This window comes from Oncorhynchus masou, chromosome 13, assembly GCF_036934945.1.
Source record: "Oncorhynchus masou masou isolate Uvic2021 chromosome 13, UVic_Omas_1.1, whole genome shotgun sequence".
Lineage (NCBI taxonomy): Eukaryota > Metazoa > Chordata > Actinopteri > Salmoniformes > Salmonidae > Oncorhynchus > Oncorhynchus masou.
The window spans coordinates 94,350,583-94,373,082 of record NC_088224.1 but is presented as its reverse complement, the minus strand read 5'-3'; the positions used below and the strand labels follow the sequence as shown (position 1 = coordinate 94,373,082).

The 22,500-nt window shown below is 44.1% G+C and overlaps 1 protein-coding gene across 1 annotated transcript in view; it reads right to left on the bottom strand.

Annotated features, from left to right (window-relative positions):
• mtus2b (microtubule associated tumor suppressor candidate 2b) overlaps positions 1–22,500 on the bottom strand; it is a 100,646-nt gene that overhangs the window by 28,853 nt on the left and 49,293 nt on the right. Inside the window, 1 exon segment of the mRNA XM_064985591.1 lies at positions 5,381–5,577. Coding sequence (XP_064841663.1) covers positions 5,381–5,577 — 197 coding nt within the window.

Here is a 22,500-nt window from a genome sequence, read left to right as displayed (position 1 = left end):
ACCAAGATCAACCAGCCTCCTCCTCTGACTATCAACTGATCCAACATCAATCAAACAACCACCTCTTCTGACTACCAGCCCATCCAACATCAATCAACCAGTCTCTTCTGACAACCAGTCCATCCAACATCAATCAACCAGCCTCCACCTCTGAATACCAGTCCATCCAACATCAATCAACCAGCCTCCACCTCTGACAACCAGCCCATCCAACATGGGTGAGGAAGGGTGAGGGAGGGAGGATGGATGAGGAAGGGTGAGGGAAGGAGGATAGGTGGGGAAGATTAAGGTAGGGAGGAAGGATGGGTGAGGAAGGGTGAGGGAGGGAGGATGGATGGGTGAGGAAGGGTGTGGGAAGGACGGTGGATGAGGAAGTGTAAGGGGGAGGGAGGATGGATGGATGAGGAAGGGTGAGGGAAGGACGGTGGATGAGGAAGACAAAGGGAGGGAGGATGGGTGAGGGAAGGACATTTAAGGGAGGGAGGATGGGTGAGGAAGGGTGAGGGGGAGGGAGGATGGATGGATGGATGAGGAAGGGTGAGGGAAGGAGGGTGGATGAGGAAGACAAAGGGAGGGAGGATGGGTGAGGGGAGGGAGGATGGATGAGGAAGGGTGAGGGGGAGGGAGGATGGGTGAGGATGGATGAAGGAAGGAAAAGCTATGGGATGGAGAGAGAGGTAGGGTAAGGAAGGGTGAGGTGAGGAGGGAGGGAGGAGTGATGGGAGGGAAGGAGGGAGGAGTGATGGGAGGGAAGGAGGGAGGAGTGATGCCTTTCCATCAGTGAGACTAAATGCTTTCAGCCATCCAACTGTAATCTGATCACTATCTCTTCCTTGGGTGGGGCCAAGCTCTGGCTCAGAGCCAATAGGGAAGAGACAGTGAACTGTGATTGTGAAATCTTTAAGAAGATACAGTACAAGGACAAAGCATTTACAATCCTAAAACCTCAAAGCAGCTCTCAATAGATATTCCATTAAAACCAATAGCAAAATCCCAAAAGTGCAAACCTCGCGCATCTGGTACTCCAGCCAGACTCAAGCCAACACTCAAAGTACTTAAAAGGAATGTCAAGCATCCTTTAAGTGGTCTGTGGGTGGCCAGTGGCGTCAGTTCAGCTAACCCTAGGGTATGGCTAAATGGGGTGTGTAGAAATACGGCTAACCCTAGGGTATGGCTAAATGGGGTGTGTAGAAATACAGCTAACCCTAGGGTATGGCTAAATGGGGTGTGTGGAAATACAGCTAACCCTAGGGTATGGCTAAATGGGGTGTGTGGAAATACAGCTAACCCTAGGGTATGGCTAAATGGGGTGTGTGGAAATACAGCTAACCCTAGGGTATGGCTAAATGGGGTGTGTGGAAATACAGCTAACCCTAGGGTATGGCTAAATGGGGTGTGTGGAAATACAGCTAACCCTAGGGTATGGCTAAATGGGGTGTGTAGAAATACAGCTAACCCTAGGGTATGGCTAAATGGGGTGTGTAGAAGTACAGCTAACCCTAGGGTATGGCTAAATGGGGTGTGTGGAAATACAGCTAACCCTAGGGTATGGCTAAATGGGGTGTGTGGAAATACAGCTAACCATAGGGTATGGCTAAATGGGGTGTGTGGAAATACAGCTAACCATAGGGTATGGCTAAATGGGGTGTGTGGAAATACAGCTAACCATAGGGTATGGCTATGATTCAGCACCACTGGATGGACAGCACCTTCGGTACAGGTGGGCATAGTGGAGCTCGGTAGCATGTTGCTGGATGGACAGCACCTTCGGTATAGGTGGGCGATGGTACTGTATCTTTACAGGGAGATGGTACTGGGAGATGGTACTGTATCTTTACAGGGAGATGGTACTGTATCTTTACAGGGAGATGGTACTGTATCTTTACAGGGAGATGGTACTGTATCTTTACAGGGAGATGGTACTGGGAGATGGTACTGTATCTTTACAGGGAGATGGTACTGTATCTTTACAGGGAGATGGTACTGTATCTTTACAGGGAGATGGTACTGTATCTTTACAGGGAGATGGTACTGGGAGATGGTACTGTATCTTTACAGGGAGATGGTACTGTATCTTTACAGGGAGATGGTACTGTATCTTTACAGGGAGATGGTACTGTATCTTTACAGGGAGATGGTACTGTATCTTTACAGGGAGATGGTACTGTATCTTTACAGGGAGATGGTACTGGGAGATGGTACTGTATCTTCACAGGGAGATGGTACTGTATCTTTACAGGGAGATGGTACTGGGAGATGCTACTGTATCTTTACAGGGAGATGGTACTGGGAGATGGTACTGTATCTTTACAGGGAGATGGTACTGTATCTTTACAGGGAGATGGTACTGGGAGATGGTACTGTATCTTTACAGGGAGATGGTACTGTATCTTTACAGGGAGATGGTACTGTATCTTCACAGGGAGATGGTACTGTATCTTTACAGGGAGATGGTACTGTATCTTTACAGGGAGATGCTACTGTATCTTTACAGGGAGATGGTACTCTATCTTTACAGGGAGATGGTACTGTATCTTTACAGGGAGATGGTACTGGGAGATGGTACTGTATCTTTACAGGGAGATGGTACTCTATCTTTACAGGGAGATGGTACTGTATCTTTACAGGGAGATGGTACTCTATCTTTACAGGGAGATGGTACTGTATCTTTACAGGGAGATGGTACTGTATCTTTACAGGGAGATGGTACTGTATCTTTACAGGGAGATGGTACTGTATCTTTACAGGGAGATGGTACTGTATCTTTACAGGGAGATGGTACTCTATCTTTACAGGGAGATGGTACTGTATCTTTACAGGGAGATGGTACTCTATCTTTACAGGGAGATGGTACTGGGAGATGGTACTGTATCTTTACAGGGAGATGCTACTGTATATTTACAGGGAGATGGTACTGTATCTTTACAGGGAGATGCTACTGTATCTTTACAGGGAGATGGTACTCTATCTTTACAGGGAGATGGTACTGTATCTTTACAGGGAGATGGTACTGTATCTTTACAGGGAGATGCTACTGTATCTTTACAGGGAGATGCTACTGTATCTTTACAGGGAGATGGTACTCTATCTTTACAGGGAGATGGTACTGTATCTTTACAGGGAGATGGTACTGTATCTTTACAGGGAGATGGTACTGTATCTTTACAGGGAGATGGTACTGGGAGATGGTACTGTATCTTTACAGGGAGATGGTACTGGGAGATGGTACTGTATCTTTACAGGGAGATGGTACTGTATCTTTACAGGGAGATGGTACTGTATCTTTACAGGGAGATGGTACTGTATCTTTACAAAAGGAAGGTGCAGACATGATGATGTAATAATAGTCATGTATTCAACCTGTGTGTGTGTGTGTGTGCGTGTGTGCGTGTGTGTGTGCGTGCGTGCGTGTGTGCGTGCGTGTGTGTATTTTAGAGTATTTTCAAATACTTTTCAAGAGTATTTTCGAATCCATTAAAATATTCAACTACTTGTCTTTTCAAGTAAATATAATGCTTACTTTAAATGTATGTGAGATATTTTAAATAGTATTTGAACCCAGTACTGGTGACTTCCCCACATTACATTGTGAAGTGCTATGGTCCAGCAATAGACTAGTGTCCTGTTGTACATCAAGCTGCCTCACTCTACAGCAACGGGAGAAAGACTAGTGTCCTGTCCAGGGGGTGTCCTGTACATAAAGCTGCCTCACTCTACAGAAACAGGAGATAGACACTATATAGCTACTTCATAAACACTATATAGCTGCTTCATAAAAACTATATAGTTGCTTCATAAACACTATATAGCTGCTTCATAAACGCTATATAGCTGCTTCATAAACACTGTATAGCTGCTTCATAAACACTATATAGCTGCTTCATAAACACTATATAGCTGCTTCATAAACACTATATAGCTGCTTCATAAACACTATATAGCTGCTTCATAAATACTATATAGCTGATTCATAAACACTATATAGCTGCTTCATAAACACTATATAGCTGCTTCATAAACACTATATAGCTGCTTCATAAACACGATATAGCTGCTTCATAAACACGATATAGCTGCTTCATAAACACTATATAGCTGCTTCATAAACACTATTTAGCTGCTTCATAAACACTATATAGCTGCTTCATAAACACTATATAGCTGCTTCATAAACACTATATAGCTGCTTCATAAACACTATATAGCTGCTTCATAAACACTATATAGCTGCTTCATAAACACTATATAGCTGCTTCATAAACACTGTATAGCTGCTTCATAAACGCTATATAGCTGCTTCATAAACACTGTATAGCTGCTTCATAAACGCTATATAGCTGCTTCATAAACGCTATATAGCTGCTTCATAAACACTATATAGCTGCTTCATAAACACTATATAGCTGCTTCATAAACAATATATAGCTGCTTCATAAACATGATATAGCTGCTTCATAAACACTATATAGCTGCTTCATAAACACTATATAGCTGCTTCATAAATACTATATAGCTGATTCATAAACACTATATAGCTGCTTCATAAACACTATATAGCTGCTTCATAAACACTATATAGCTGCTTCATAAACACGATATAGCTGCTTCATAAACACGATATAGCTGCTTCATAAACACGATATAGCTGCTTCATAAACACTATATAGCTGCTTCATAAACACTATTTAGCTGCTTCATAAACACTATATAGCTGCTTCATAAACACTATATAGCTGCTTCATAAACACTATATAGCTGCTTCATAAACACTATATAGCTGCTTCATAAACACTATATAGCTGCTTCATAAACACTATATAGCTGCTTCATAAACACTGTATAGCTGCTTCATAAACGCTAACACTATATAGCTGCTTCATAAACACTATATAGCTGCTTCATAAACACTATTTAGCTGCTTCATAAACACGATATAGCTGCTTCATAAACACTATATAGCTGCTTCATAAACACTATATAGCTGCTTCATAAACACTGTATAGCTGCTTCATAAACACGATATAGCTGCTTCATAAACACGATATAGCTGCTTCATAAACACGATATAGCTGCTTCATAAACACGATATAGCTGCTTCATAAACACGATATAGCTGCTTCATAAACACTGTATAGCTGCTTCATAAACACTATTTAGCTGCTTCATACACACTATATAGCTGCTTCATAAACGCTATATAGCTGCTTCATAAACACTGTATAGCTGCTTCATAAACACTGTATAGCTGCTTCATAAACACTGTATAGCTGCTTCATAAACACTGTATAGCTGCTTCATAAACACTATATAGCTGCTTCATAAACACTATATAGCAGCTTCACAAATAATTTCTTATAAGCAAAGTTATACCGTTTATTACCTTGTGGCAGAAGTGCTGTGTAGTAATGGCAAACACCTCTAGTCCAAGAGAAGCCTTCTTCAGTTCAGCCTGCAGAGACAGGAGCTGTCGAGCCTGGTCCTCACAGCGCTCTCTCAGCTTCTGCACCAGGGCACGCTCACACTCCTGACCTCCGACCCCTGACCCTGAACCACCACGATCTGCTGGTCTACCTCGGACTAGAGAGAGAGGAGAGAGAGAGGTTATGACGGGGAGGAGAGGGGGGAGTGTGGGAAAGAGAGAGAAACAAGAGAGAAAGAAAGATAAAAAAAGACAGAGAGAGATGGAACAGTGGTAGGACTGATCACCGATAACGACAAGACAGCCTATAGGGAGGAGGTCAGAGACCTGGCCGTGTGGTGCCAGGACAACAACCTCTCCCTCAACGTGATCAAGACTAAGGAGACGATTGTGGACTACAGGAAAAGGAGGACAGAGCACGCCCCCATTCTCGTTAACGGGGCTGTAGTGGAGCAGGTTGAGAGCTTCAAGTTCCAACAAACTAACATGGTTCAAGCACACCAAGACAGTCGTGAAGAGGGCACGACAAAACCCATTCCCTCAGGAGACTGAAAAGATTTGGCATGGGTCCTCAGATCCTCAAAAGGTTCTACAGCAGCACCATCGAGAGCATCCTGACCGGTTGCATCACCGCCTGATATGGCAACTGCTCGGCATCTGACCGTAAGGTGCTACAGAGGGTAGTGTGTACAGCCCAATACATCAGTGGGGCCTAGCTTCCTGCCATCCAGGACCTCTATACCAGGCGGTGTCAGAGGAAGGCCCTAAAAATGGTCAAAGGCTCCAGTCATCCTAGTCAATAACTGTTCTCTCTGCTACCGCACGGCAAGCGGTACCGGAGCACCAAGTCTAGGTCCAAGAGGCTTCTAAACAGCTTCTACCCCCCAAGACATAAGACTCCTGAACAGCCAATCAAAAGGCTACCCAGACTATTTGCATTACCCCCCACCTTTCTATGCTGCTGCTACTCTCTGTAATGATCTATGCATAGTCACTTTAATAATTCTACCTACAAGTACATACTACCTCAATTACCTCAACTAACCGGTAATCCCGCACATTGACTCTGTACCGGTACCCCCTGTATATAGCCTCCACATTGACTCTGTACCGGTACCCCCTGTATATAGCCTCCACATTGACTCTGTACTGGTACCCCCTGCATATAGCCTCCACATTGACTCTGTACCGGTACCCCCTGCATATAGCCTCCACATTGACTGTACCAGTACCCCCTGTATATAGTCTCCACATTGACTCTGTACTGGTACCCCCTGTATATAGCCTCCACATTGACTCTGTACTGGTACCCCCTGTATATAGCCTCCACATTGACTCTGTACTGGTACCCCCTGTATATAGCCTCCACATTGACTCTGTACTGGTACCCCCTGTATATAGCCTCCACATTGACTCTGTACCGGTACCCCCTGCATATAGCCTCCACATTGACTCTGTACCGGTACCCCCTGCATATAGCCTCCACATTGACTCTGTACCGGTACCCCCTGCATATAGCCTCCACATTGACTCTGTACCGGTACCCCCTGCATATAGCCTCCACATTGAGTCTGTACCAGTACCCCCTGTATATAGCCTCCACATTGACTCTGTACTGGTACCTCCTGTATATAGCCTCCACATTGACTCTGTACTGGTACCCCCTGTATATAGCCTCCACATTGACTCTGTACTGGTACCCCCTGTATATAGCCTCCACATTGACTCTGTACCGGTACCCCCTGTATATAGCCTCCACATTGGCTCTGTACTGGTACCCCCTGTATATAGCCTCCACATTAACTCTGTACCGGTACCCCCTGTATATAGCCTCCACATTGACTCTGTACCGGTACCCCCTGTATATAGCCTCCACATTGACTCTGTACCGGTACGTCCTGTATATAGCCTCCACATTGACTCTGTACCGGTTCCCCCTGTATATAGCCTCCACATTGACTCAGTACCGTAACACCCTGTATATAGTCTCCACATTGACTCTGTACCAGTTCCCCCTGTATATAGCCTTGTGAGTAAACATTTCACTGTAAGGTCACTGTTGGTTAAGGGCTTGTAAGTAAGCATTTCATTGTTGTATTCAGCGCACGTGAAAAGACAACGAGAGAGCTGGAGAGAGAGATGGAAAGAGAGAGAGAGATGGAGAGACAGAGAGAGCTGGAGAGAGAGATGGAAAGACGGAGAGAGAGATGGAAAGAGAGAGATGGAAAAGACAGAGATGGAATAGACAGAGAGAGAGATGGAAAGACAACGGGAGAGATGGAGAGAGAGATGGAAAGAGAGAGAGAGAGATGGAAAGACAACGAGAGAGATGGAGAGATGGAGAGAGAGATGGAAAGACAGAGAGAGATGGAAAGACAGAGAGAGAGATGGAGAGAGATGGAAAGAGAGAGAGAGATGAAGACAGAGAGAGATGAAGACGGAGAGAGAGATGGAGAGAGAGATGGAAAGACAGAGAGAGCGATGGAGTGAGAGATGGAAAGACAGAGAGAGAGATGAAGAGAGAGATGGAAAGACAGAGAGAGAGATGGAGAGAGAGATGGAAAGACAGAGAGAGAGATGGAGAGAGAGATGGAAAGACAGAGAGAGAGATGGAAAGACAGAGAGAGAGATGAAGACAGAGAGAGAGATGAAGACGGAGAGAGAGATGGAGAGAGAGATGGAAAGAGAGAGAGCTGGAGAGAGAGATGAAGACAGAGAGAGATGGAGAGAGAGAGAGAGAGAGAGAGAGAGAGAGATGGAGAGAGAGAGAGAGAGACAGAGAGAGAGATGGAGAGAGAGAGAGAGAGAGAGAGACAGACAGATGGAGAGATGAGAGAGAGATGAGAGAGAGATGGAGAGATGAAAAAGATAAAGGCCAATTTCTATTTTACCCTGTTCATCAAAAGTGTTGGAAAACTTGTCAATAATCAACTGACTGCCTTTCTTGATGTCTATAGTATAGTATTATATATTATCTATAGTATTCTCTCTGGTATGTCTATAGTATAGTATTATATATTATCTATAGTATTCTCTCTGGTATGTCTATAGTATAGTATTATATATTATCTATAGTATTCTCTCTGGTATGTCTATAGTATTCTCTCTGGTATGTCTATAGTATAGTATTATATATTATCTATAGTATTCTCTCTGGTATGTCTATAGTATAGTATTATATATTATCTATAGTATTCTCTCTGGTATGTCTATAGTATTCTCTCTGGTATGTCTATAGTATAGTATTATATATTATCTATAGTATTCTCTCTGGTATGTCTATAGTATAGTATTATATATTATCTATAGTATTCTCTCTGGTATGTCTATAGTATTCTCTCTGGTATGTCTATAGTATAGTATTATATATTATCTATAGTATTCTCTCTGGTATGTCTATAGTATTCTCTCTGGTATGTCTATTGTATAGTATTATATAGTATCTATAGTATTCTCTCTGGTATGTCTATTGTATAGTATTATATAGTATCTATAGTATTCTCTCTGGTATGTCTATAGTATTCTCTCTGGTATGTCTATTGTATAGTATTATATAGTATCTATAGTATTCTCTCTGGTATGTCTATAGTATTCTCTCTGGTATGTCTATAGTATTCTCTCTGGTATGTCTATTGTATAGAATTATATAGTATCTATAGTATTCTCTCTGGTGTGCAATCGGGTTTCTGCTCATGTTATGGATGTGTCACTGAAACCTTTATTAAGGTCCTCAATGACGTCACCATTGCCCTTGATTTGAAGTAATGTTGTGCTGCTATTTTCATTGACGGCCAAAGCTTTTGAAAGGGAAGACCATTACATTCTTGTGGGCCGGCTAAGGGGTATTTGTGTCTCTGAGGGGTCTTTGGCTTGGTTTGCTAAGTACCTCTCTCAAAGTGTGCAATGTATAAAGTCAGAACATAACGTACCGGCACCCCCATCGGTAGGATAGTATTCTGAATCAGGGGTAGTTTGGCAGCTGGGGTGAAAGAGGAGCGATTACGATAGAGGAAAACCGAGGCTAGATTTAACTTTAGTTTGCAGCTTTGATATGTGCTGAGAGACGGACAGATATGAGACATATCGGTCCATCATATAAAACACAGTCCATCACACAGTCTATCACACAGTCCATCATATAAAACACAGTCCATCATATAAACACAGTCCATCACATAAAACACAGTCCATCATATAAAACACAGTCCACCATATAAAACACAGTCCATCATATACAACACAGTCCATCATATACAACACAGTCCATCATATAAAACACAGTCCATCATATAAAACACAGTCCATCATATAAAACACAGTCCATCATATAAAACACAGTCCATCATATAAAACAAAGTCCATCATATAAAACACAGTCCATCATATAAAACACAGTCCATCATATAAAACACAGTCCATCATATAAAACACAGTCCAAAACACAGTCCATCATATAAAACACAGTCCATCATATAAAACACAGTCCATCATATAAAACACAGTCCATCATATAAAACACAGTCCATCATATAAAACACAGTCCAAAACACAGTCCATCATATAAAACACAGTCCATCATATAAAACACAGTCCATCATATAAAACACAGTCCATCATATAAAACACAGTCCATCATATAAAACACAGTCCATCATATAAAACACAGTCCATCATATAAACACAGTCCATCATATAAAACACAGTCCATCATATAAAACACAGTCCATCATATAAAACACAGTCCAACATATAAAACACAGTCCATCATATAAAACACAGTCCATCATATACAACACAGTCCATCATATAAAACACAGTCCATCATATACAACACAGTCCATCATATAAAACACAGTCCAAAACACAGTCCATCATATAAAACACAGTCCATCATATAAAACACAGTCCATCATATAAAACACAGTCCAAAACACAGTCCAAAACACAGTCCAAAACACAGTCCATCATATAAAACACAGTCTATCATATAAAACACAGTCCATCATATAAAACACAGTCCATCATATATAACACAGTCCAACACACAGTCCATCATATAAAACACAGTCTATCATATAAAACACAGTCCATCATATAAAACACAGTCCATCATATATAACACAGTCCATCATATAAACACAGTCCATCATATAAACACAGTCCAAAACACAGTCCATCACACAGTCCAACATATAAAACACAGTCCATCATATAAAACACAGTCCAACATATAAACACAGTCCATCATATAAACACAGTCCAAAACACAGTCCATCACACAGTCCAACATATAAAACACAGTCCAACACACAGTCCATCATATAAAACACAGTCCAAAACACAGTCCATCACACAGTCCAACATATAAAACACAGTATAACATATAAAACACAGTCCATCATATAAAACACAGTCCATCATATAAAACACAGTCCAACATATAAAACACAGTCCATCACACAGTCCATCATATAAAACACAGTCCAAAACACAGTCATCATATAAAACACAGTCCAACATATAAAACACAGTCCATCATATAAAACACAGTCCATCATATAAAACACAGTCCATCATATAAAACACAGTCCATCATATAAAACACAGTCCAAAACACAGTCCATCATATAAAACACAGTCCAACATATAAAACACAGTCCATCATATAAAACACAGTCCATCATATAAAACACAGTCCATCATATAAAACACAGTCCATCATATAAACACAGTCCATCATATAAAACACAGTCCATCATATAAAACACAGTCCATCATATAAAACACAGTCCATCATATAAAACACAGTCCAACATATAAAACACAGTCCATCATATAAACACAGTCCATCATATAAACACAGTCCATCATATAAAACACAGTCCATCATATAAAACACAGTCCATCATATAAAACACAGTCCATCATATAAAACACAGTCCATCATATAAACACAGTCCATCATATAAAACACAGTCCATCATATAAAACACAGTCCATCATATAAAACACAGTCCATCATATAAAACACAGTCCATCATATAAAACACAGTCCAACATATAAAACACAGTCCATCATATAAAACACAGTCCATCATATAAAACACAGTCCAACATATAAAACACAGTCCAAAACACAGTCCATCATATAAAACACAGTCCATCATATAAAACACAGTCCATCATATAAACCACAGTCCATCATATAAAACACAGTCCAAAACACAGTCCAAAACACAGTCCATCATATAAAACACAGTCCATCATATAAAACACAGTCTAACATATAAAACACAGTCCAGCAGGGTGATCTTTTGACCTCATTACTGGAAGATCAGACACATGAGACATTACTTTAGTAGGGGTTCACACAAACACAAACACACACACACACACACACACACACACACACTAAAATATTAATGAAGGAAGTTGGATCATTGACTGCTTGAAGGATCCTTTGTGTATACTCAGAGAGAGAGGAGCGAGCTCAGAGAGAAAGGAGCGAGCTCAGAGAGAGTAGAGCGAGCTCACAGAGAGAGGAGCGAGCTCAGAGAGAGAGGAGCGAGCTCAGAGAGAGAGGAGCGAGCTCAGAGAGAGAGGAGCGAGCTCAGAGAGAAAGGAGCGAGCTCAGAGAGAGAGGAGCGAGCTCAGAGAGAGAGGAGCGAGCTCAGAGAGAAAGGAGCGAGCTCAGAGAGAGAGGAGTGAGCTCAGAGAGAGAGGAGCGAGCTCAGAGACAGAGGAGCGAGCTCAGAGAGAGAGGAGCGAGCTCAGAAAGAGAGGAGCGAGCTCAGAGAGAGAGGAGCGAGCTCAGAGAGAGAGGAGCGAGCTCAGAGAGAAAGGAGCGAGCTCAGAGAGAAAGGAGCGAGCTCAGAGAGAAAGGAGCGAGCTCAGAGAGAGAGGAGCGAGCTCAGAGAGAGAGGAGCGAGCTCAGAGACAGAGGAGCGAGCTCAGAGAGAGAGGAGCGAGCTCAGAAAGAGAGGAGCGAGCTCAGAGAGAGAGGAGCGAGCTCAGAGAGAGAGGAGCGAGCTCAGAGAGAAAGGAGCAACCTCAGAGAGAAAGGAGCGAGCTCAGAGAGAAAGGAGCAACCTCAGAGAGAAAGGAGCGAGCTCAGAGAGAGGAGCGAGCTCAGAGAGAAAGGAGTGAGCTCAAAGAGAAAGGAGTGAGCTCAAAGAGAGAGAGAGCGAGCGACTCCCAAAAATTGTGAAAGAATCCAGCCACCCCAGTCATAAACTGTTCTCTCTGCTACCGCATGGCAAGTGGTCCGGAGCACCAAGTCTCGTTCCAAAAGACTCTTCTACAGCTTCTACCCCCCAAGCCATAAGACTGCTGAACGATTAATCAAATGGCCACCGGACTATTTACATTGACACCCCCCTAATTTGTTTTGTACACTGCTACTACATGCTGTTTATTATCTATGCATAGTCACTTAACCCCTACCTACATGTACATATTACCTCGACGAACCTGTACCCCCGCACACTGACTCGGTACCGGTACCCCCTGTACAAACCCTTGCAATTGTTATTTTAGCGTGTTTATATTTTTAATATATATATATATATTTATTTATTTTTCCCCCCCCCAACTTTTTCACTCCGGACGCTTTATCTGGACCTGATTCATCAAGACCTCCAATAGCCGAAGCTCAGTAGTAACATTAACATGATGCCTTCTAATTGCAGTCGCTGTACTCGCCTTACGGCGAGGATAGCTGTGCTACAAGCCCGGCTTCAGAGGCAATGTTAGGCAGGGTAATTTCAGTGTAGGAAAGGATGAAACAGTGTCTGTGCCACCAGTAAGTACAGATAGTAGTATAAATCCCCTCGCACAGTCCCCGCAGCCGGACAACTTTCTCACGGTTTCTGGAAGGAAATGCTGTAGGAACGCTCAACCGGTGTCGCTCATTCAGCCGACAGAAACTTTCAACCGGTTTTCCCCATTAAGCAGCGAGTCGGAGTCAGAGGCCGAGCCTTCTCTGGTCTCTACTCCTCCCGTTACGGGGTCTGAGACGCCGAAGCTTCCCACCCTTAGCTCTGACAAATTGAAAACTCTGGTCATTGGCTACTCCATTACCCGCAGTATTAGACTTAAAACGAATCATCCAGCGATCATACACTGTTTACCGGGGGGCAGGGCTACCGACGTTAACCTCTTGAAACTCTAGGGGCGCTATATCATTTTTGGATGAAAAACGTTCCCGTTTTAAACAAGATATTTTGTCACAAAAAGATGCTCGACTATGCATATAATTGATAGCTTTCGAAAGAAAACACTCTGACGTGTCCAGAACTGCAAAGATATTTTCTGTGCGTGCCCTAGAACGTGAGCTTCAGGCAAAACCAAGATGTGACGGCATCCAGGAAATGAGCAGGATTTTTGAGGCTCTGTTTTCCATTGTCTCCTTATATGGCTGTGAATGCGAGAGGAGTAAGTCTGCCCTTTCTGTCGTTTCCCCAAGGTGTCTGCAGCATTGTGACGTATTTGTAGGCATGTCATTGGAAGATTGACCATAAGAGACCACATTTACCAGGTGTCCGCCCGGTGTCCTGCGCCGAAATTGGTGCGCAAAAGTCAGCTGCAAGTATTTTTCCACAGAATTCAGAAGAGAATGCAGGCTTCCACAAATGATATATCAATGAAGAGATATGTGAAAAAACACCTTGAGGATTGATTCCAAACAACGTTTGCCATGTTTCGGTCGATATTATGGAGTTAATTCGGAAAAAGTTTGACGTTGTAGGTGACTGAATTTTCGGTTCGTTTCGGTAGCCAAATGTGATGTACAAAACGGAACGATTTCTCCTACACACAGACGCTTTCAGGAAAAACTACGCATTTGGTATGTAACTGAGTCTCCTCATTGAAAACATCCGAAGCTCTTCAAAGGTAAATGATTTTATTTATTTGGTTATCTGGTTTTTGTGAAAATGTTGCGTGCTAAATGCTACTCAAAATGCTAAGCTAGCTTAGCATACTCTTACACAAATTAGTCAATTTCTATGGTTCAAAAGCATATTTTGAAAATCTGAGATGACAGTGTTGTTAAAAAAAGGCTAAGCTTGAGAGCAGGCGCATTATTTTCATTTTATTTGCGATTTTCAGAAATCGTTAACGTTGCGTTATGCTAATGAGCCTGAGGCTTTAGTCACGATCCCGGATCCGGGATGGGGAGTTTCAACAGGTTAAGGCTAATCTGAAGATGGTGCTGGCTCAAGCTAAAACTGCCGAGTGTAGAGAGTATAGAGATATTGTTATTGAGATCACCAAGCGCAACATAGCTTCTGCGTGTAAATCAGCTAGAAAGATGTGTCAGCATCGAGTAATTGTCTCTGGCCCCCTCCCAGTTAGGGGGAGTGATGAGCTCTACAGCAGAGTCTCACAACTCAATCGCTGGTTGAAAACTGTTTTCTGCCCCTCCCAAAAGTTAGAATTTGTAGATAATTGGCCCTCTTTCTGGGACTCACCCACAAACAGGACCAAGCCTGACCTGCTGAGGAGTGACGGACTCCATCCAAGCTGGAGGGGTGCTCTCATCTTATCTACCAACATAGACAGGGCTCTAACTCCTCTAGCTGCACAATGAAATAGGGTGCAGGCCAGGCAGCAGGCTGTTAGCCAGCCTGCCAGCATAGTGGAGTCTGCCACTAGCACAGTCAGTGTAGTCAGCTCAGCTATCACCATTGAGACCGTGTCTGTGCCTCGACCTAGGTTGGGCAAAACTAAACATGGCGGTGTTCGCCTTAGCAATCTCACTAGGATAAAGACCACCTCCATTCCTGTCATTATTGAAAGAGATCATGATACCTCACATGTCAAAATAGGGCTACTTAATGTTAGATCCCTTACTTCAAAGGCAATTATAGTCAATGAACTAATCACTGATCATAATCTTGATGTGATTGGCCTGACTGAAACATGGCTTAAGCCTGATGAATTTACTGTGTTAAATGAGGCCTCACCTCCTGGCTACACTAGTGACCATCCCCCGTGCATCCCGCAAAGGTTTTGAGCTTTTGAGCTTCTAGTCATGAAATCTATGCAGCATGTCTCTGGACCCACTCACTGTCACAGTCATACGCTGGACCTAGTTTTGTCCCATGGAATAAATGTTGTGGATCTTAATGTTTTTCCTCATAATCCTGGACTATCGGACCACCATTTTATTACGTTTGCAATTGCAACAAATAATCTGCTCAGACCCCAACCAAGGAACATCAAAAGTCGTGCTATAAATTCACAGACAACACAAAGATTCATTGATGTCCATTCCAGATTCCCTCTGTCTACCCAATGACACCAGAGGACAAAAATCAGTTAACCACCTAACTGAGGAACTCAATATAACCTTGCGCAATACCCTAGATGCAGTTGCACCCCTAAAAACTAAAAACATTTCTCATAAGAAACTAGCTCCTTGGTACACAGAAAATACCCGAGCTCTGATTCTTTCCCGAAAATTTGAACGGAAATGGCGCCACACCGAACTGGATGTCTTCCGTCTAGCTTGGAAAGACAGTACCGTGCAGTACCGAAGAGCCCTTACTGCTGCTCGATCATCCTATTTTCCGAATCCTATAATCCGAAATTCCTTTTTGATACTGTCGCAAAGCTAACTAAAAAGCAGCATTCCCCAAGAGAGGATGACTTTCACTTTAGCAGTGATAAATTCATGAACTTCTTTGAGGAAAAAATTATGATTATTAGAAAACAAATTACAGACTCCTCTTTAAATCTGTGTATTCCTTCAAAGCTCAGTTGTCCTGAGTCTGCACAACTCTGCCTGGACCTAGGATCAAGAGAGACGCTCAAGTGTTTTAGTACTATATCTCTTGACACAATGATGAAAATAATCATGGCCTCTAAACCTTCAAGCTGCATACTGGACCCTATTTCAAATAAACTACTGAAAGAGCTGCTTCCTGTGCTTGGCCCTCCTATGTTGAACATAATAAACGGCTCTCTATCCACCGGATGTGTACCAAACTCACTAAAAGTGGCAGTAATAAAGCCTCTCTTGAAAAAACCAAACCTTGACCCAGAAAATATAAAAAACTAATCGGCCTATATCGAATCTTCCATTCCTCTCAAAAATCTTAGAACAGGCTGTTGCGCAGCAACTCACTGCCTTCCTGAAGACAAACAATGTATACGAAATGCTTCAGTCTGGTTTTAGACCCCATCATAGCACTGAGACGGCACTTGTGAAGGTGGTAAATTACATTTTAATGGCATTGGACCGAGGCTCTGCATCTGTCCTCGTGCTCCTAGACCTTAGTGCTGCTTTTGATACCATCGATCACCACATTCTTTTGGAGAGATTGGAAACCCAAATCGGTCTACACGGACAAGTTCTGGCCTGGTTTAGATCTTATCTGTCGGAAAGATATCAGTTTGTCTCTGTGAATGGTTTGTCCTCTGACAAATCAACTGTAAATTTCGGTGTTCCTCAAGGTTCCGTTTTAGGACCACTATTGTTTTCACTATATATTTTACCTCTTGGGGATGTTATTCGAAAACATAATGTTAACTTTCACTGCTATGCGGATGACACACAGCTGTACATTTCAATGAAACATGGTGAAGCCCCAAAATTGCCCTTGCTAGAAGCATGTGTTTCAGACATAAGGAAGTGGATGGCTGCAAATTTTCTACTTTTAAACTCGGACAAAACAGAGATGCTTGTTCTAGGTCCCAAGAAACAAAGAGATCTTCTGTTGAATCTAACAATTAATCTTAATGGTTGTACAGTCGTCTCAAATAAAACTGTGAAGGACCTCAGCGTTACTCTGGACCCTGATCTCTCTTTTGAAGAACATATCAAGACCATTTCAAGGACAGCTTTTTTCCATCTACGTAACATTGCAAAAATCAGAAACTTTCTGTCCAAAAATGATGCAGAAAAATTCATCCATGCTTTTGTCACTTCTAAGTTAGACTACTGCAATGCTCTACTTTCCGGCTACCCGGATAAAGCACTAAATAAACTTCAGTTAGTGCTAAATACGGCTGCTAGAATCCTGACTAGAACCAAAGAATTTGATCATATTACTCCAGTGCTAGCCTCCCTACACTGGCTTCCTGTCAAAGCAAGGGCTGATTTCAAGGTTTTACTGCTAACCTACAAAGCATTACATGGGCTTGCTCCTACCTATCTCTCTGATTCGGTTTTATGGCTGCCTGTGAGTTTTTGCATTCATTTTAAGACTCTTCTATTGGTTTTTAAATCAATCCATGACTGGGCACCCCAATACATGTCAGGCATGCTTTTAAGTTATGTATCCAGTAGGTCCCTCAGGTCCTCTGGCCTTTTAACTATCCCATAGCCTAGGACCAAGGGGCATGGAGAGACAGCCTTTTAACTATCCCAATGCCCAGGAACAAGAGCCATGGAGAGGCAGGCTTTTAACTATCCCAATGCCCAGGAACAAGAGGCATGGAGTGACAGCCTTTAGTTACTATGTCCCCAGCCTCTAGTTACTATGCCCCCAGTCTTTAGTTACTATGCCCCCAGTCTCTAGTTACTATGCCCCCAGCCTCTAGTTACTATGCCCCCAGCCTTTAGTCACTATGCCCCCAGCCTTTAGTCACTATGCCCCCAGCCTTTAGTTACTATGTCCCCAGTCTTCAGTTACTATGCCCCCAGTCTTTAGTTACTATGCCCCCAGCCTCTAGTTACTATGCCCCCAGCCTCTAGTTACTATGCCCCCAGCCTTTAGTTACTATTCCCCCAGCCTTTAGTTACTATGCCCCCAGCCTCTAGTTACTATGCCCCCAGTCTTTAGTTACTATGTCTCTAGTTACTATGCCCCCAGCCTCTAGTTACTATGCCCCCAGCCTTTAGTTACTATGCCCCCAGCCTCTAGTTACTATGCCCCCAGCCTCTAGTTACTATGCCCCCAGCCTCTAGTTACTATGTCCCCAGACTTTAGTTACTATGCCCCCAGACTTTAGTTACTATGCCCCCAGCCTCTAGTTACTATGCCCCCAGCCTCTAGTTACTATGCCCCCAGCCTCTAGTTACTATGCCCCCAGCCTTTAGTTACTATGCCCCCAGCCTCTAGTTACTTGCCCCCAGCCTCTAGTTACTATGCCCCCAGCCTTTAGTTACTATGCCCCCAGCCTCTAGTTACTATGCCCCCAGCCTTTAGTTACTATGCCCCCAGCCTCTAGTTACTATGCCCCCAGCCTTTAGTTACTATGCCCCCAGCCTCTAGTTACTATGCCCCCAGCCTTTAGTTACTATGCCCCCAGCCTCTAGTTACTATGCCCCCAGCCTTTAGTTACTATGCCCCCAGCCTCTAGTTACTATGCCCCCAGTTCTTAGTTACTACGCCCCCAGCCTCTAGTTACTATTACCCCAGCCTCTACTTAATTTGCACCCAGCCTTTAGTTACTATGGCCCCAGCCTCTAGTTACTATGCCCCCAGTCTTTAGTTACTATGTCCCCAGCCCTCTAGTTACTATGCCCCCAGCCTCTAGTTACTATTACCCCAGCCTCTACTTAATTTGCACCCAGCCTTTAGTTACTATGGCCCCAGCCTTTAGTTACTATGCCCCCAGCCTCAAGTTACTATGCCCCCAGCCTCAAGTTACTATGCCCCCAGCCTCAAGTTACTATGCCCCCAGCCTCTAGTTACTATGCACCCAGCCTCTAGTTACTATGCTCCCAGCCTTTAGTTATTATGGCCCCCAGCCTTTAGTTAATATGGCCCCCAGCCTTTAGTTACTATGCCCCCAGCCTCTAGTTACTATGCCCCCAGCCTTTAGTTACTATGCCCCCAGCCTTTAGTTACTATGCCCCCAGCCTTTAGTTACTACGCCCCCAGCTTCTAGTTACTATGCTCCCAGCCTGTAGTTACTAAGGCCCCAGCCTTTAGTTACTATTACCCCTCAGCCTTTAGTTACTATGCCCCCAGCCTCTAGTTACTATTACCCCAGCCTCTAGTTAATTTGCCCCCAGCCTTTAGTTAATATATGCCCCCAGCCCCCAGCCTCTTAGTTACTATGCCCCCAGCCTCTAGTTACTATGCCCCCAGCCTCTAGTTACTATGCCCCCAGCCTCTAGTTACTATGCCCCCAGCCTTTAGTTACTATGCCCCCAGCCTCTAGTTACTATGCCCCCAGCCTTTAGTTACTATGCCCCCAGCCTCTAGTTACTATTACCCCAGCCTTTAGTTACTATGCCCCCAGCCTCTAGTTACTATGCCCCAGCCTCTAGTTACTATGCCCCCAGCCTCTAGTTACTATGCCCCCAGCCTCTTTAGTTACTATGCCCCAGCCTCTAGTTACTATTACCCCAGCCTCTAGTTACTATGCCCCCAGCCTCTAGTTACTATGCCCCCAGCGTTTAGTTACTATGCCCCCAGCCTCTAGTTACTATGCCCCCAGCCTTAGTTACTATGCCCCAGCCTCTAGTTACTATGCCCCCAGCCTTTAGTTACTATGCCCCCAGCCTCTAGTTACTATGCCCCCAGCCTCTAGTTACTATGTCTCCAGCCTTTAGTTACTATGTCCCCAGCCTTTAGTTACTATGCCCCCAGCCTTTAGTTACTATGCCCCAGCCTTTAGTTACTATGCCCCCAGCCTTTAGTTACTATGCCCCCAGCCTCTAGTTACTATCCCCCCATCCTCTAGTTACTATGCCCCAGCCTTTAGTTACTATGCCCCCAGCCTTTAGTTACTATGTCCCCAGCCTTTAGTTACTATGCCCCCAGCCTTTAGTTACTATGCCCCCAGCCTCTAGTTACTATGCCCCCAGCCTCTAGTTACTATGCCCCCAGCCTCTAGTTACTATGCCCCCAGCCTTTAGTTACTATGCCCCCAGCCTCTAGTTACTATTACCCCAGCCTCTAGTTACTATGCCCCCAGCCTCTAGTTACTATGCCCCCAGCCTTTAGTTACTATGCCCCCAGCCTCTAGTTACTATGCCCCCAGCCTCTTTAGTTACTATGCCCCCAGCCTCTAGTTACTATGCTCCCAGCCTCTAGTTACTATGCCCCCAGCCTTTAGTTACTATGCCCCCAGCCTTTAGTTACTATGGCCCCCAGCCTTTAGTTACTATGCCCCCAGCCTTTAGTTACTATGCCCCCAGCCTTTAGTTACTATGCCCCCAGCCTTTAGTTACTATGCCCCAGCCTTTAGTTACTATGCCCCCAGCCTTTAGTTACTATGCCCCCAGCCTTTAGTTACTATGCCCCAGCCTTTAGTTACTATGCCCCCAGCCTCTAGTTACTATGCCCCCAGCCTTTAGTTACTATGCCCCCAGCCTTTAGTTACTATGCCCCCAGCCTCTAGTTACTATGCCCCCAGCCTCTAGTTACTATGCCCCCAGCCTCTAGTTACTATGCCCCCAGCCTCTTTAGTTACTATGCCCCCAGCCTCTAGTTACTATGCCCCCAGCCTCTTAGTTACTATGCCCCCAGCCTCTAGTTACTATGCCCCCAGCCTCTTTAGTTACTATTACCCCAGCCTCTAGTTACTATGCCCCCAGCCTTTAGTTACTATGCCCCAGCCTTTAGTTACTATGCCCCCAGCCTTTAGTTACTATGCCCCCAGCCTTAGTTACTATGCCCCAGTCTTTAGTTACTATGCCCCCAGCCTTTAGTTACTATGCCCCCAGCCTTTAGTTACTATGCCCCCAGCCTTTAGTTACTATGCCCCAGCCTTTAGTTACTATGCCCCCAGCCTTTAGTTACTATGCCCCAGCCTTTAGTTACTTAGTTACTATTCCCCCAGCCTCTAGTTACTATGACTCCAGCCTCTAGTTACTATGCTCCCAGCCTCTAGTTACTATGCCCCCAGCCTTTAGTTACTATGCCCCCAGCCTCTAGTTACTATTACCCCAGCCTCTAGTTACTATGCCCCCAGCCTTTAGTTACTATTACCCCAGCCTCTAGTTACTATGCCCCCAGCCTTTAGTTACTATGCCCCTAGTCCTTAGTTACTATGCCCCCAGCCTCTAGTTACTATTACCCCAGCCTCTAGTTAATATGCCCCCAGCCTCTAGTTACTATGCCCCCAGCCTTTAGTTACTATTCCCCCAGCCTCTAGTTACTATGCCCCCAGCCTCTAGTTACTATGCCCCCAGCCTCTAGTTACTATGCCCCCAGCCTCTAGTTACTATGCCCCCAGCCTCTAGTTACTATTACCCCAGCCTCTAGTTACTATGCCCCCAGCCTCTAGTTACTATGCCCCCAGCCTCTAGTTACTATTACCCCAGCCTCTAGTTACTATGCCCCCAGCCTTTAGTTACTATGGCCCCAGCCTCTTAGTTACTATTACCCCAGCCTCTAGTTACTATGCCCCCAGCCTCTAGTTACTATGCCCCCAGCCTCTAGTTACTATGCCCCCAGCCTCTAGTTACTATGCCCCCAGCCTCTAGTTACTATGCCCCCAGCCTCTAGTTACTATGCCCCCAGCCTTTAGTTACTATGCCCCCAGCCTCTAGTTACTATGCCCCCAGCCTCTAGTTACTATGCCCCCAGCCTTTAGTTACTATGCCCCCAGTCTTTAGTTACTATGCCCCCAGCCTTTAGTTACTATGTCCCCAGCCTTCAGTTACTATGCCCCCAGCCTCTAGTTACTATGCCCCCAGCCTTTAGTCACTATGCCCCCAGTCTTTAGTTACTATGCCCCCAGCCTCTAGTTACTATTAACCCAGCCTTTAGTTAATATGCCCCCAGTCTTTAGTTACTATGCCCCCAGCCTCTAGTTACTATTACCCCAGCCTCTAGTTACTATGCCCCCAGCCTTTAGTTAGTATGCCCCCAGCCTCTAGTTACTATTACCCCAGTCTTTAGTTACTATTACCCCAGCCTCTAGTTACTATGACCCCAGCCTCTAGTTACTATTACCCCAGCCTCTAGTTACTATTACCCCAGTCTTTAGTTACTATGCCCCCAGCCTTTAGTTACTATGCCCCAGCCTTTAGTTACTATTACCCCAGCCTCTAGTTACTATGCCCCAGCCTTTAGTTACTATGCCCCCAGTCTTTAGTTAGTTACTATTACCCCAGCCTCTAGTTACTATGCCCCCAGCCTTTAGTTAGTATTACCCCAGTCTCTAGTTACTATGCC